This window comes from Oenanthe melanoleuca, chromosome 6 (assembly GCF_029582105.1).
Source record: "Oenanthe melanoleuca isolate GR-GAL-2019-014 chromosome 6, OMel1.0, whole genome shotgun sequence".
Lineage (NCBI taxonomy): Eukaryota > Metazoa > Chordata > Aves > Passeriformes > Muscicapidae > Oenanthe > Oenanthe melanoleuca.
Genome location: NC_079340.1, coordinates 16,148,175 through 16,163,011, shown reverse-complemented (window position 1 = coordinate 16,163,011; position 14,837 = coordinate 16,148,175). Strand labels below are relative to the sequence as shown.

At 52.9% G+C, this 14,837-nt stretch overlaps 1 protein-coding gene across 1 annotated transcript in view; it reads left to right on the top strand.

Annotated features, from left to right (window-relative positions):
• The window catches only part of PSD (pleckstrin and Sec7 domain containing), a 34,776-nt gene that overhangs the window by 4,309 nt on the left and 15,630 nt on the right, over positions 1 to 14,837 (top strand). The window contains exons 4-9 of the mRNA XM_056494810.1: positions 3,167 to 3,610; positions 11,840 to 12,034; positions 12,539 to 12,619; positions 13,161 to 13,273; positions 14,074 to 14,132; positions 14,660 to 14,749. Coding sequence (XP_056350785.1) covers positions 3,167 to 3,610; positions 11,840 to 12,034; positions 12,539 to 12,619; positions 13,161 to 13,273; positions 14,074 to 14,132; positions 14,660 to 14,749 — 982 coding nt within the window. The remainder of the gene's footprint in view (positions 1 to 3,166; positions 3,611 to 11,839; positions 12,035 to 12,538; positions 12,620 to 13,160; positions 13,274 to 14,073; positions 14,133 to 14,659; positions 14,750 to 14,837) is intronic.

Here is a 14,837-nt window from a genome sequence, read left to right as displayed (position 1 = left end):
AAATCTACTTCCTGAATATATTCAGAGTTATATTTACTGACTCTAATGACTAGTTTAAGCCTTTACTGTCTTTATTCCTGTTAGTCCCACAGAGCTGAGATCTGTCAGTGAGAGCAGGCTCAATTCCCTTCCTCCCTGGGCATCAGCAGACATGCTGGCTAAGCTATAGGAGGAGCCTGGTTTGGCCCTCAGCATGGGTGCTTTGGGCTGATAAGAGAGAAGAAGCTTTGCCAGGGAATGCTCTGCTCCCCCGAGAGCACAGAGGGCTGATGGGAGGCAGTGATGCCTTTTCTCCCTGCAAGCCTTGCCTAGAAAGGCCCTTAGATATGCTACTTGGGAAGCCTTTCCAGAGTCTTTGTGCTTGCTGCTTGTTGGCAAGAAAATAGCTACAGGGCAAGCCTTGTTGGGGATTAGAAATATGGTTATGGTCTCAATTTCATCAAATGCTTAAGCAAGTGATTAACCTGCATTAAGCCTCTGATGTGTTGTCCCAGAGCCCAAAGTGGCCACAGCTCAGGGTGATGCTCCTGGATAGAGCACCGGGCTCAGGCTGCAGAGGGGATGCTCAGGGTAATGTTGGCAGGAGCCTGTCCATGAGAAGGGGAGGTGTCTGCAGCTCTTGTGGGTGGGCTGGGACAGCGTGACGGTGTGGATGTGGCAGGGGAGTGTGGACAGTCAGGGGAGACTGCAGTGCCTAACATGGGACAGAGTGAGGACACTGAGCCCTAAGAGCAGGCTGCTGCCTGCTGGAGCAGTGCAAAGGAGTCTGGGGGGGCTGCAAAGAGCTGCTTTTTACAGGTCTGTAAAAAGAGCTTTGTTGAGAGAGAAATAAAGCTAGGGGCTGCTGGACAGTGCTGAACAGTCTCACTTTCTTTGAACTGAGCTGGGATCCTCACAGAGCAGCTGCTGTGTCTGTGCAGGCTGGAGGAACCTGGAGCTGAAGGAGTGGGGCATGGCTGAGTCAGGGGTCTGGAGGGTCGCAGGAGCATTTAGCAGAGAGTTATAACACTGAGGGCCAGAGGAGAGATTTTCCCCTCTTCTTCCCCTCTGCCAGAGATGGAATGTCTCTGCAGCACCATGTCGAGCCCCTTCCCCTCCATCAGCCATTAGATGCATCAGAAACCCAGTTGCTCAGATCCCATACCCAGAGCCCTGCCTGAGGTGCTGTTGGCTCCTGGATCCACTTCCCGTCCCTGTCTGCTTAGGAAGAGAGAGCCTAAGGAAGGCTCACTGCCTCTCCTGCACTAGCTCAAGGCTGGAAACCTGTTTGTTTTCCTGCTGCCTGTCATCCTTGCACAGATTCTCGATTACAACTTCTGCATCTCCTTCTCTCCTCTGCTCCTCTCAGCTGGGTTTATCTGTTTTGGTCTCAGTGCAGTGACCCTTCCTGGGGAGCCAGGACAGAGTGGGGAGGAGCTGGGCAGTGCAGCAGGGGCTAATGAAGCATCTAGGTCTGAACAGGCAGTACTGCTCTCATCCTTCTGGAACTGAATGCCTTTGTGCTTGATATTTTGGGGACACTGTTTCCAGACCTTGGATGGTGTGGACAAAACCAGCCATGTTTTTTTTGTGGCTTGGTGACAATATACTTGATCACAAAAATGAGCCCACCTACCACTCCTGGAAACAAGGTTCCTTCCAATCTGCTGGCATTGTCTTCCCTGTCCCAGTTTTCACCCTCTTCATGGATTCAAGGTGCAAAATGGCAGCAGCATTAGCTTGTTTTAGTAGCATGGGGCTTGGCAGGAAGGATGACGAATGCACATTTGAATCTGTAAAGCACATCTGCAGATATTAAAGAGGTCTCTTCTGCCTTGTCCTCACCAAAAGCCCTTCAGCAGTGGCTGCTCCTGGGGCTCCTACAGGAATTGTAAGAGTGTCACGTGGTGCTGCACAGCCAGAGAAACACTGGTGGATGGGTGAGATCAGCCTGCATCCTGCCTTACTTACCTGTGTCTGGCTTCACTGCGCTCCCCCCAAACCAGCTGGCTCTCTGAGGGAGTCAAGCTGCCAGTTCTTGGCCTGCTGAAGTAATTGGGGTGAGATTTTTGAGTGGCATGTAAAGGCTAATGAATGAAAATAATTTAGTGTGTGTTACAGCAACACATCTTCTGAGCCCTCTGTAGGAAGCTGTTTGTTCATAACAAATGTTATGACAGGCTGAAGCAGTTCTTCTCCTTTAATCAGAAGAGAGTGGCATAACAAGTGCTTTTCTGCTGCTTTAATAAAATGATAGCAGCTTATGAGTAAAGTAGGCTTTTAGGGCTGTGTCTGTGCTTGTACTGCTGAAGCACTGATGTTCCCTGGGTTGGAAACATCCATGTTGTCACATGCTTAGGTAGGTGGGCAGGCTGTACTTCACCTCATTTACAGGACAAAACACTCAGGGCTTCAGGGTTTAGAAACTTCTGTGTTGGGGTGGACCCAGACCAGCACTGGAGAAGGGCTGGGCCTTTCTGTGGGGCTGATCCCTGACAAGATAATGAGCTAGGACCAATCATGGCCCCTAGGGCCTGGGCCAGCTCAGATCTCTAAGCCCAGAGATGGGTGTGAGGCTCCCTCTGTGCTCCCTGGGGAAACCTGGAGCTCAGTATCGCTTTGTGCTCAGTCACACATCTCCTGGGACTCAGCATCACCTTGTGGAAGCAGCCAGCAGATCTTGCAGGTGAGTGTTGGTTATGCTCTGAGCATAGTACTCAGTGACCACAGTGCTGTGTTCACAGAGGAAGGGGTCATGCTGTCCTAAGCAGCTTCAGGAGGAGCATTCTTGGTGATAGAAGGCTCATGAAAAATTCAGCCACTTCCAGATTTGATTGGAAATGGAGCTGGACCACATCCTGTTTCTAGTACTTGAGCCCTTTATTGGATCTAAGCTCAAGTCAAGTGATTGGGAGCAGTAGCCATCTCATAAGCTTCTTATGAGGATGAGCCACTAAAGGAACAAAAGTCTGTGGCGCATTAAAGGAGAAGCATATGTCTGGAGGGAGGCCAGCCCAGTCCTGCTTCCCATGGCATCTTGGGCAGGCAAGGCATTTCCTGGGTGGTCTACAGATGTTCAGAAGAGATTTCCACACTTCTCAGTTTCCTTCAGAAGCAGTGTGTGGGCTTTTTTGGGGTTTTGATCCCTTGCTCTTCAATGATCAGTTCTCACTTTCTTTCCCTCTAGGATCATGGACCGAGACACACAGGGTATGCTCAAGTCTCCCGTGCCCTTCCTTTTGGGGCACAGCCTCTCCAAGGATGGCATGGACTCTTTCAGCAAGCATTTTGAGACCATCATGGAGTCCCATCGAGCCAAAGGCACATCTTACACCAGCCTGGACTCCATTGACATCCTTTCTTCCCCAGCCCGTACTCATGGGAACTTTTTCACTTTTGACCTCCCAGCCCTCACCCCAGAAATACAGGGGAAAATCCGAGACAGCGCCAAGGTGATCGAGGAGAACTTTGCTCCTCTGGCTCACTTGGAGCCAGACTCTGGGACCAGTTCAGCCACAGATGCCCCCTGGACAGAGAGGGAGGAGGAACGGGGCAGACGAAGGAAGGGCACTCGGCACAGCCCCTGCCACTCAGAGGACAGCTTTGGCACTCCCTTGGCCTCCAACACAAGGTGAGTGACCAGAGTGCTTGCTGTCCAGCTGGGCCACTAAGGCTTGATGTGGAGTCTAATGCTGTGGGGTCTGGTTTGCAGACAGAGCCTAACTTGTGTTGCTGGGGAAGAGTCAGAACTGAGTGTGCCAGATTTTCTAGGCAGTGGCTGATCAGGCCAGTGATCAGTGATCATGGTATTGTGGTAGGTGTGTTGATGGGAGCACAACTCCTTTTTCATCTTTGCCAGCTTTGTAGGTACTGGAGGACTGTGAGGTTTCCTTCAGCCAAGCAAGCAGGGAATGCCAGAACTTGAGTCCTGTGGTGATTTTCATTGCAAGGCAGTCCAGCGTCTGTGATGATATGGGGAGAGGCCAGTCTGAAGCTGACTACTAGTAGAAATTTGACAGCATGTCCGTACTGGAGACTTTGTCCCTTGCCACCTGCACAGCAGCCACTTGTTTCTTAAAGGCAGGAATCCCATGGTCTTGTGCCTTTTCTGGCTTCCTGAACCTCCTCAGCCTTGTTCATGTTGAAAGATGGAGGGCAGAGATGAGCATCCGGAAACCCTCATCCACTTTGCAGGCTTTGGTCCTTTCCACACCAAACCTATGTCACTTCTGGTCACAGTCTGTGCCATCTTTGTGGGCTCAGCTTGGGATGGCCAGGGGGAAATCTGTGTCCTCTCTGTATCCTCTCTGTGTCTTCTCTGTGTCTTCTCTGATGTCTGCAGTCAAGAGAGGAGAGTGGGATATTGCATCAACTCTGTGGCCCTTGGGTCAGTCCAAGGGCCTTTTGGGGCAGAGAGGAGCTGGCTTAGGCCTTCCCTTTCTTTGGGACACTGAAGCCAGAGACTGGTAGCACAGAGGCTTGACAAGATTTGTGCAGTAAAATTGATCATGTCTGGGAGGCACATGGCAGTGAAGGATGACAGTATCCAGCCATGGTCAGTGCTCTCTGTAGGAAGAATTGGCTTTCTATTCCTGTGCCAAGGCAAGGGATGGAAACACAGCACCCTGGAGAAACCAAAAGGACAGTATCTCACTGTCTATGGAATGCCATTGTACCACAGCACATCAATGCAGGGCACAGGCAGGTGTGAGGGTGCAGAGACACAGCTGGCAGCAGGAGCAGCAATGAGGTGGCTTAACAGAGATTATTCCTCACTGGTTTATAGTCAGTGGAGCACAGAGCATGCTGGCAGTGCTGAGGACACTGCACCGCTATTGTCCCCTCCTAGCTCAGAGAAGTGCTGGCCTACAACACAGGCCATGGAGGGATGTTGAGTATCCCCCAAGCTGCCCTAGATCTTTGCTGAGCCCACCTTTGCTGAGCCTCTTGTCATCTCCTCTTCCAGCAGGAGAAGCAGGTGGCTGGAATCTGCCATCTGGTGCAGCGGAGAGGAGTGGAGATTGGGGCTGGGAGTGGGAACTAGGTTGGGAAGCAGGGAAGGCATGTCTGAGACAGACAGGTCTGAGACAGCCCATCATCTGCAGGATCAGTCTTCAGGAGGCAGGGGTTTCTGACAAGGGAGAGATCCAAGAAGTTTCCTCTTCCCCATCACTTATGCTACCAACTTTCTAGACTCTCAGTGGAGCTGATCAAGAAGCTGAAGATTCCCAAGTAGTTTGAGGAAGAAGTGGCTGGGTTGATTCCTCAAAGGTTCTCATGAACTGGAACCAGCAGATGCCTGGCAGGGCTGATCTGATCGAGCAGAGCTTATCCTTGTAATTGTCCCACTGAATTCAGTGGAAATTCGTGAGGAAAGGAGCTAAGGAGCCTCTGCAGTCTCTACAGAGCATCATCACCTGTGCCAGCAGGGCCAGAGCAAGGCATTCACCACTGTCCATGGTCACAGGCAGTACAGACTGCCACCAGCACAGGTAGACTGGGGACCCCTGGCAGGGGGACTCTGCGGTGGAGACTATGCTTTATACTGTCAGTGTCAGGGTTGGCAGAGGTGACCTCAGGCTGCAGGGCTTCAGTGTGACTGGTGATGAACACTGGTGGGTCTAGGCCTGTGTGTACTGCCCTGTGTCTGTCCTCCTTGTGTTCCCAAAAGCTTTGCTGCTAACTGTTGCAAGAGTTGGGGTTGGGATCCGAGTTGGAGACAGCCTTGCAGCCTGTGACTTCCCACCTCCCTCAGTGGCAGGAATGGCCAATGAGTGATGCCCCTGCACTGCTGGGGAGATGTGGTGTCCCCCATATCCAGTGGCCTTGGGTCATGCAGCCTTGTTGCTTCCTCCAAGGCTCTGATATACCTCAGCACCATGCTTTTATCTTGACCTTGCATGTGGGAAGTATATCTAAGTGCAGACCTACAAAGGCCTCCCCTGGGATGCCTGTACCTACCCCAGCAGGCTTGGTTGAAAGGGACAGAGCAGAGTCTGAACCCCCTCCCTGCCCTGCCCACAGCAGGGCACCCCACAGTGACATCCCCAGCATAGGCTCTGTGAGAAAGTTTTGCCCGATTTGGGCAGGAGGTGGAAGTGTGCAGGTCCCTTGTCCCACTGGCAGAGAGCTGCAGGTTGTCCCTGTGGCTATGACAAACCTCTGCAGAGCATGTGTGGAGGCAGAGCCCCCAGGGCTAGGGAGTCCTTCTGGACCCAGGCAGGACAGCCAGGGACAGATGCAGTGCTGGCAAAACGGTGGGGCAGGAGCTGGGGCAGCCCTGCAGGGAGATTGCTTCAGCCAGACTTCTACAACTGCAGGACTTGGCTTGGGTTCCCTCAGCTTGCTGCTGGGTGCAAGCAGGTGTCCAGAGGGTCACCTGGCTTGCCCAGTCCTGTACAGGCAGGCACTGTGGGCTGTGGGGCATCAGCCCCGGAGGAATGTAAATGGGAAGCCTGCAGGTCTCTGGGGGCGCAAGCCCCCTGAAATCCAGCTGCCCAACTTCTCTGCAATCCCACTCTTCTGAAGCCAGCCTTGGCCCCGGGCACAGTCGTGCCGGTCCCTGAGGTTTGTCCGCTGAGGGAAGAGAGGTGAGTTGCCCCCGAGCGAGGCAGGTTCTGCTGGGACCCCAGCGAGGCTTGCCTGCGGTGGCACAGAAGGAGGAGCAGGCGGGAGAAACACCATCAAAGGCGGGGCTGCAAAGCGCACGGTGGAAAGGGCCGGACACCGCGGCGAGGGCAGCGCGGCTGGAGCCTCGCTAGAGGGAGAGGCGAGCCCCGGAGCCTCGCTAGAGGGAGAGCTCGGCCCTGGAGCCGCGGCTGTGGGAGGAGCGGAGCCGCGGCGCTGGCAGCCCCGGGCGGAGGCTGCGCCGGGAGCGGCGCCGCGTCCCTGCCGGAGCGCGGCCGCTGGCGTGTGCCGCAGCACGGGGCCCATCCTGCTCCGCTGCCTTGCTTTATAAGGCTCCTTTTGTTACCGCAGCGCTCGGGGAGCCCGGGCCCCTCCCTTCCCAGGGCCAGCGCAGGTCTCCCAGCTGGCCTGAGCTCCCAGGTAGCACTGGGCAAACTGGTGAGGATGCCCTGAAGGGCTGTGCCCAGTTTAGGGCCCCGTGGGGGAAATTCGGGGCGTGATGCAGGAGGTTGAGGCTGAGAGCTGAGCAGAGGAAGGTGAACACTGAGGGGAGGATGAAGATAAGGGAAGGGAGGCATGGGGTGGGCTGGAGTGATAGCACAGTAGGGAGACAAGGCTAGGGTGCAGGATGAAGAGGTCTCCTCACGTGCATTGGCAGAGCAAGAAATAACAAAAGAACAAACCTGGGGAGAATTTTCCCCTTTGCAAGCCATGTGGAGCCATGATGAGCAGCAGGAGCCAGGACATAGAACACATCAGCTCACCGTGGCATAAAGGACAGTGGATCCCCTGTAGCTGCAGAGGCGTGAGCAGGAGCACATACCTGTGGGATGCCCCATGTGTCAGGCATTAATTCCAGCTCTCGGATCTGACACAGAACCCCTGTGCTGGTCTTGGCCCTTGGGCCAAGACACCCAGGTTTTCCTGTGCTGACCTTATGGCACCTGTGTCTCTGAAGGAGACCACTCTCCATCCAGCAGGTGAGTAACTGCATATTTAAGGCTCTCGGCTGGCACCAGAAATTGTTTGGTGGGGCTGTAGTGTCAGTCCCTATCCTCTGCAGGAGCAGTTGTGTCAGAAGAAGGGCTGGTGGGATGGGGTGATGGAGAACAAATAGACATCTTCAGAGGATGCTGATGCTGCAGGGGAAGTTCTGGAAGTCTGCAAAGAAACAAGACTGAGGAGGGGCACGACTGCCCAAAGTTCAGTCCTGTCTGGATCTGTCAGCAGTAACGCTGGTGGGTGCTGCTGTGGCTGTGTTGGACTCCAGACCTGCCAGAAAGCACAACCAGCCGTGCCTGTGGTTGGAGGCTGGTCTAGCTGACCTTCAAGTGTCCTCCCAGCCCTAACTTCAATTCTGTGAGGAATGAACCGGCCCAGATTTTTTGCTGTCATAAATCAAAATCGCTCCACTGAGACCGATGGAGGGAGCTGCGTTTATTTAGCTCAGCCAAAGATCTGGTCTGGTACATTCTTAGCAGCAACATTAGGCACGCTTGGTTTGCCTGGCAGAGGCAATGAGCATCTAGCTGTGCACGTGGGCCTTCCAGAATTGAGGGGAGAGTGCTACTTTGCCCCATGCACCTGTCCCTTGCAGTTTTGCACCAGGCTCTTTGCCATGTCCCCTCATGCTGTAGGATGAAACCAGCCTCATGTGGGGAGCAGGAGGTACTTGAATTGTATTTAAAGGTCTGGAGTTTCGTGCAGCAGGTATCTTGCCTGAAATTGCATCAGGATGGACCTGGACAGCCCAGGAGCTCAGCTGAGCACACCCCAGCTCATGGGGAACAGGTTGTTGCTGCAGGAATGGTCTCACATCTCTGTGGATACTTCTCTGCTGACAGCTGGGAGGTGGAGGTCAGCCTGGCTTTGCAGAACTACTGCTTTCTTGCTGCTCCAGACCCAGGAGAGAAGATTTGCTCCTGGTTGCTGGAAAACTGAGTGAACATGGTGCCAAGTAAGCTTGCTGATGGTGGCAGGGTGGAGAGGATGTCAGAGCTCCTGCAGTGACACGCTGCATTGCAGCGAGGGAAGGTGCTGTGGTTTCTGCTTCTGGGCTCTAGACAGATGAGGAATATTCCTCGGCTAGATGAGGAATATTGGGGTGAGATGATCCAGCTCCAGGAAAGGAGTGTTTGGCCCTAGAAGGAACATTTGGGCCCTGGAGAACCATCTGACCTGGAAGAAGCAGTGTGTTTGGCATGGTGGTCCTGAGCAGGATCGTGATTCTGCAGCAGCAGAGCAGGGAGCACAACAAGACCTGCTGAGCTGAGGTGGGAAGTGGTCAGTGAAGAGCCTCTTACCCAGGGTGAGCCCTGAGCCCAGTGCTGGATGACGTGCCTTCCTTGCAGAGACCCCCAGACGTGCCTCACTGCAGCACACTGGGCTCTAGCAAACACCTCGGAGGTGACAGGGGACCTGTGCTCCCAGTGACGTGAGTTGTGGCAGCAGGGAGAGGGATGAGCTAGCACTGGGTCTGCTCAGGAATTACTTAATTCATGCACACTGAGGATACTTGCACGATATCGAATTTGATCTTTATTCCTTAAGTGTGTAGTTAACGTAAAAAATATTATCTCAGTATTTCTTCAAGCCAAACTAAAATGTCACCTTACTAAATACACCAAAAAACCCTCACCCTGAGACCTGCAATTAGCTCATTGGCAAGAAAATTAGCATAACCTCAATTACCTCAGACATGGACACAACTCTTGCTCTGCTCTCCATTTACTTGAGAGCTGGGCTCTTGTTTTTCTGTCTTTAAACTGCATGTTCCCCAAGCCAACTGGGGCTTTGAGTGGTGGCAGATAGGTACCACAGAGGGGGCATACTGAGCCTACAGAGGCCAACTGTCCATATTTAAGTGCATGAGAGTGGCTTGAGTGCTAGGAAAAAAGCCATTTCATGGCATGCTTGAATTGTGCCTCATCCTGAGAGCAAGGTTATGCTTTGCTAAAAACACAAATCAATACTGGGACTTGATGAGGCAGGGAGCAACAAATTCCACTGGTAGAGCTACTTTGAGACTCAGGGTTTGAGATCCCTGCATGCCCATTGAAAGAAGCAAGGCAGGAATTTTAGTCACAGCTTGGGACCCTGCAGGGAGATACAGGTATTGAAGGACAAGAGAGATTTTTTTAAATGGCCCCACGCCTGGATGCTCATCAGCACTAGGTGGGAAAGCTGAGGACCATGGATTAGGAAGAAAGGCATGGGGGGAGATTTGGAGCTCTAGGTTTGTCCCTGGACGCTCCAGGAACTGGCCATGTGAGGGAGGACAACCTCTCAAGCAGAATAGATGAGGTCCAGAAGGATGTCAGGAGTTTTAGGGATGGTGCAGATAAGAATTAAAAGATTTTGAGAGGGTGACTGATCATCGGCTTGCTCTGGAGATGCAGTTGGAGCATGGGGAGTTTTGGAGGGGTGGCTTTGCATTTTGTAGCTCAGCCTATGGCTGGAAAACCACCCTTGGAACTGCTGGGCTGCAAAGGGGACAGTGCCTGTGTGCTTGTGCTAACAGATAAGAATTTTAGCAAAAAAATGCAGTCATCACAACCCATGGCTGGCATGTGCCAGCTGCTGGGAGGGATTAATCTCCTCTGCCTCTGGGAATCAAAGAGCCTGTGACCTCTGTCCTTGGTTGAGGTCACAGTGACTGCAGCCACAGGCGCTGAAGTGGGGCCCAGGTGTGTGCCCAGCACTGGCACCCAGCCTGTTCTGCTGTCAGGCACCCCTCAGAGCAGCTTTGACCCTGCCACACAGTGAAGGTACAGCCAGACACCAGGGCCATGCCAGCAGCACCTTTGGATGTGGCTGTTTTGGGAGGAGAAGAGATCTCAGGCAGGTGAGAGATTTGCCCACAGGATGGGTTGTGCTCATGATGTGGACAGTGATGCTGGAAGCTGCCTGCCCAGCTCCCCGGAGCTGGTGGAGTCACACCTGGGCAGCTCACGGTGACCACTCCTGTGCTGCTTCCAGCAGGGTGCATTGGAGTGATGGATAGTTTCCCTGGGAAGGACTGCAGCCAAATGGGCACAGATCTGCCTTGATTACCCATCCAGGTCTTACCACAATCACCTCCTGGCACCACTGAGTTCAGCAGTGGTCCGAGCAAAGAACATCTCTGCTGCTTTTGGAGCTGCTTTCACCAGGGAGGTGTCTGACCCGCAGGTTTGAGTGCAGAGCAGCTGCTGCTGCATGCTGGCTGAGGGAGACAGAAGGTGGAGAGGATGGCACCTGAGAGCCCCCCGAGGCATAAGACAGCCTGTCAGTGTTGTGCAGGCTCCCCTGGCACAGGCAGCGCTGAGCAGGAGGAGGCTCGTCCTTCCTGAAAAAGCAGAGCCTCAAGGAGATTGGCCTGGGTAATTGGCTCAGGAGAGCAGGCCTCTTAAAACTCAATTAGAGACTTTTAAAAATAAATCAGACTGGAACATTGTAAGGGCTGCCAGAAAATTTGGGCGAGGTCAGAGTTGTTTAACATTTGTTGTTGATTAGATTCAACCAGCTTTTGGTTGGGATAACTTCTGCACAGCTGAGTCAGATTGCTTCGGGGGCCAAGCCAAGAGTGTCTCCTAGCATGGCCATTTAAGGCGTGGTGGGTTGAGAGCTGATGGGCAGCCTGGAGAAGACAGCACTCCGCTGTGAGCTGGGAAGCCAGGGGGGTTTTCCCTCATCCTCCCGTCTTCTGCCTCAGCTTTGCTGTCTGTGTAGTGCTTTGAAGTCAGTGGGTGGGCAAAGGTAAATGAAAGAATTAGAGTTGTCTTGTCTTGGGTAGAAACTGCACTTGAGAGCAGCACGAGGAGTTTGTCCAGATGAAAAAATGAGTATGAAGCTGTAGGATAGCGTGTGATGTGCACATGTTTCTGCTCCAAGTCTCTGCTACAGCTGAGCTTGGCAGAGCCTGAACCGATACACACAGTTTCACAGGTTCAAAGTGGGGGACTTTGAAGCAGTTGTCCTTTCCTTCCACATCCAGTATGAATGCTGGTTTGAGTGCCTTGGTCCAGTCAGTCACTGGTGCTGTCCCATCACCCCACCCCTCCTCCCAAAGCTGCATTCCTACACCTTCCCTTAGCTGACCTCAGAGCGTTTCTGATCAGTGCAGTTCATTCACTGCTACCCAGCAGCAAGTAGCTAGTCCCCAAAGCAGGGTGAGGAACATGCATTTCCTGAGAAGCTGAACAAGGAGGGGATCTGTAGGCAGGCTAACATGGAGTGTCCCTTCCCGTTGCAGTGACCGGCCCCAGAGCCAGCTGGTTTCAGACTCGGAGTCAGAGATGGACAGCGTGGAGCACCTGGCCCTGGGCAGCACGGACACCCTTTCCAATGGACACAAGGCTGACCTGGAGGCTGCCAAACGCCTGGCCAAGAGGCTCTTCAACCTGGATGGCTTTAAAAAAGCAGATGTGGCTCGCCACTTGGGGAAGAAGTAGGTGTGGGTATTTGGAAGGAATGTTCCATTCTGCAAGGAGCTTGCTTTCACTGCAGTCATGCTGCCCTTATGGGGCACCAGGCTGGCAATGAACTGCTGGCAGGACCTCTAAACCCACTCCTCGTGACTGGTACATTTGCACCAGGTCTTTCCTCTAAAGGTCTTAAAACCTAGGAGACATCCAGATTTTCATACCTTCCTACCATGACTGCATCTTGGATGCTTCAGTAAGGTGTTGGGGCATGGCAGTGGCTAGCTGAGCTCTTGTTGGCATTTCCCTCTATAGCTTCTTCATTTTCTCTTACATGCCCAGTATTCCAAATGAATTTGTGGGTGACTTCTCTGAGTTTCATGGAAGCATGGGGTATCTCTGTCCTTGGCATGCTTCTTGCAACCCTGGGGAGTTCCCAGCCTCCTGAAATCCACCCAACCCCTGTGTGCCTTTGGCTGTCCCCACAGCCTGCTCAATCCCATTCTCACTCTCACCCTTTTCTCTTTCAGCAACGAGTTCAGCAGGATGGTGGCAGGGGAATACCTGAAGTTCTTCGTGTTCACAGGGATGAGTCTGGATCAGGCTCTCAGGTCAGAACTGAATGTGTGTGTGTGTGTGTGTGTGTGTGTGTGTGGTGGCCAGCACAGTGGGGTCCCAACAGACTGTGCCCTCTGCAGCTCTGCAGCCACAAAGAGACCTGCAGGAGCAAGCAGACCCCATGACTGCCACCTGGAGATCTTACCTCTTAAATAGGAGAGGGTGATTTCCAAAATGGTCTCTTAGCCATGCAACTGGAAAAACCAATCCTGGTCTTAACTGAATGGTCAGTGCAGTTGAATGACAGTCAGGTTCACCTAAGCCTGACTTTCCAGGTCTTGAACTCAAATCCTTCTGTTGTTACAACTACCTCTTTTCCCAGTGTAGCTCCCGGGATTGGTTGTAGGTCTCTGTGATGTGTCAGCAGGATATGGTGCAGTGGGTTTGGAGGGAGGGAAGGATATGCAAAGCAGGGCTTCATCCAGCACGCACGAAAGTCTCAAAACCAGAAACACAGCTCCATTCCTGCACAGGGTGAGTTGCAGAAACTGCAGTGGGCTTCACGTGTGACCAATGCTGCTGCTGCTTTTGCAGGTCCTTTCTAAAAGAGCTGGCCTTGATGGGAGAGACGCAGGAGCGAGAGCGAGTGCTGGCTCATTTTTCCCAGCGCTACTATGAGTGTAATCCCAATGCCATCTCTTCAGAAGGTAAGAAACTGCATGTCTGTGGGGAATGTGTGTGTGCATGTGTGTGTTCCAGGGGAGCCTGTGTTTGTCAGCTCAGTGAATGTGCTCAAACTGAAATTACAGAGCAGGCAGAGAGCCTATACTGATGCCTTAGGAGATAGTCTCAGTATGTCATTTCCCTCAAATGACAGATGCTTTAGATTTTTTTTTTTTTTTTTAAGCCTGGTCTGGTTGGATGATGCATAATTAGGGCTCAGCCCATTCTTAATTTTGACCTTGAGCAGATTAGCACAAGAGACATGCTTAGCACACTCCTCACCAAATAGACCCTAGCTCTCAGACCCTCAGCTCAGGGAATTCTAAGTGAAGAAACTTGTGTGCATAGAATTTCGGGAGCACAGACACCCACTTAGTACTATTTCATGTCTTTGCACCTCTTCGGTGTGCATTCACACAGCATGGGTCTGCTTCTGGGCCTGCTCTGAGCTGGTTCTGGGACAGGTGAGGTTTGTGGCAGTCCTACCTTGCCATGCTAGGAGCTCTGCAGGATTAGCTACAGCATCACTGCCTGGCTAAAGGGGCAGCAGGCTTGGAAGGGAATTTGTGTGCTTAGGTTTGGAACCAGCAGCCTTCTACCTACTTACCTTCAGGCTGTCAGCACTGCAGTGACTGCTGTGTCCCCATGTGTCCAGGGTGGGAGGAGGGGGCTCAGCACTGTTTCAGAGGCTCAGAGACCCCATAGCCTTCCTAAGATGCTGAAGCACTGGAGCACCAGCTGCTGGGCTGGGGCCTCTAATTCCTGTCCTGTGCTTGTGCTGCAGACGGAGCCCACACCCTCACGTGCGCCCTGATGCTGCTAAACACAGATCTGCATGGACATGTAAGTTACCACTGCCATTGCTCCAGCCTGTCCCCTTCTGACCTCATCACCCTGAAACTGTAAGTGCTCAGGGAGGAGTGAGGACAGAGCCACATGAGCAGGAGGCATGGGATCCTGGGCTCGTAAGAGCTGGTCACCTCTCATGTGCTCGGTGAGGATAGGAGTGAAAGGCTGAATTAGAGGAGGGGCTGATCAAGGAGACTTGCTGAGCTGAAAGATGTAGAGGTGGAATGAGGATAGAAAAGAAAACTGAACAGGAAAAGAAGGTGGGAATGAGACTCCAAAACAGCTGCCGTTGGGAGCAGGGAGCACACAATTTTGAGAAAGGAGGCTATTTAAAACTCCTGGAGTCTCTGCAAAGCCAGCAGCTTCCCCATACCTGCAAGCAGCCTTTTGGAGACCTGGCTGGTCCCTCACCCCTCTGCAGAGATGGGGTGTTTGTTCCTGGGCTGTGGGACCTGCTCCAGCCAGCAATGACCTCTGTCCCAAAGGTAATCCTGATGTTTCTTTCCCCCTAACTCCCCCAGAACATTGGGAAGAGAATGTCCTGCTCCGACTTCATTGGCAACTTGGAGGGACTCAATGGAGGCACTGACTTCCCCAAGGAGCTGCTCAAGGTAAATTTGGGGGTTCTCCATGGCTGGCCAAGCAGCAGGAGCAGAAGTGAGAGCTTTGGGGTGAATCACATGGAGGGCTACTTGAGAT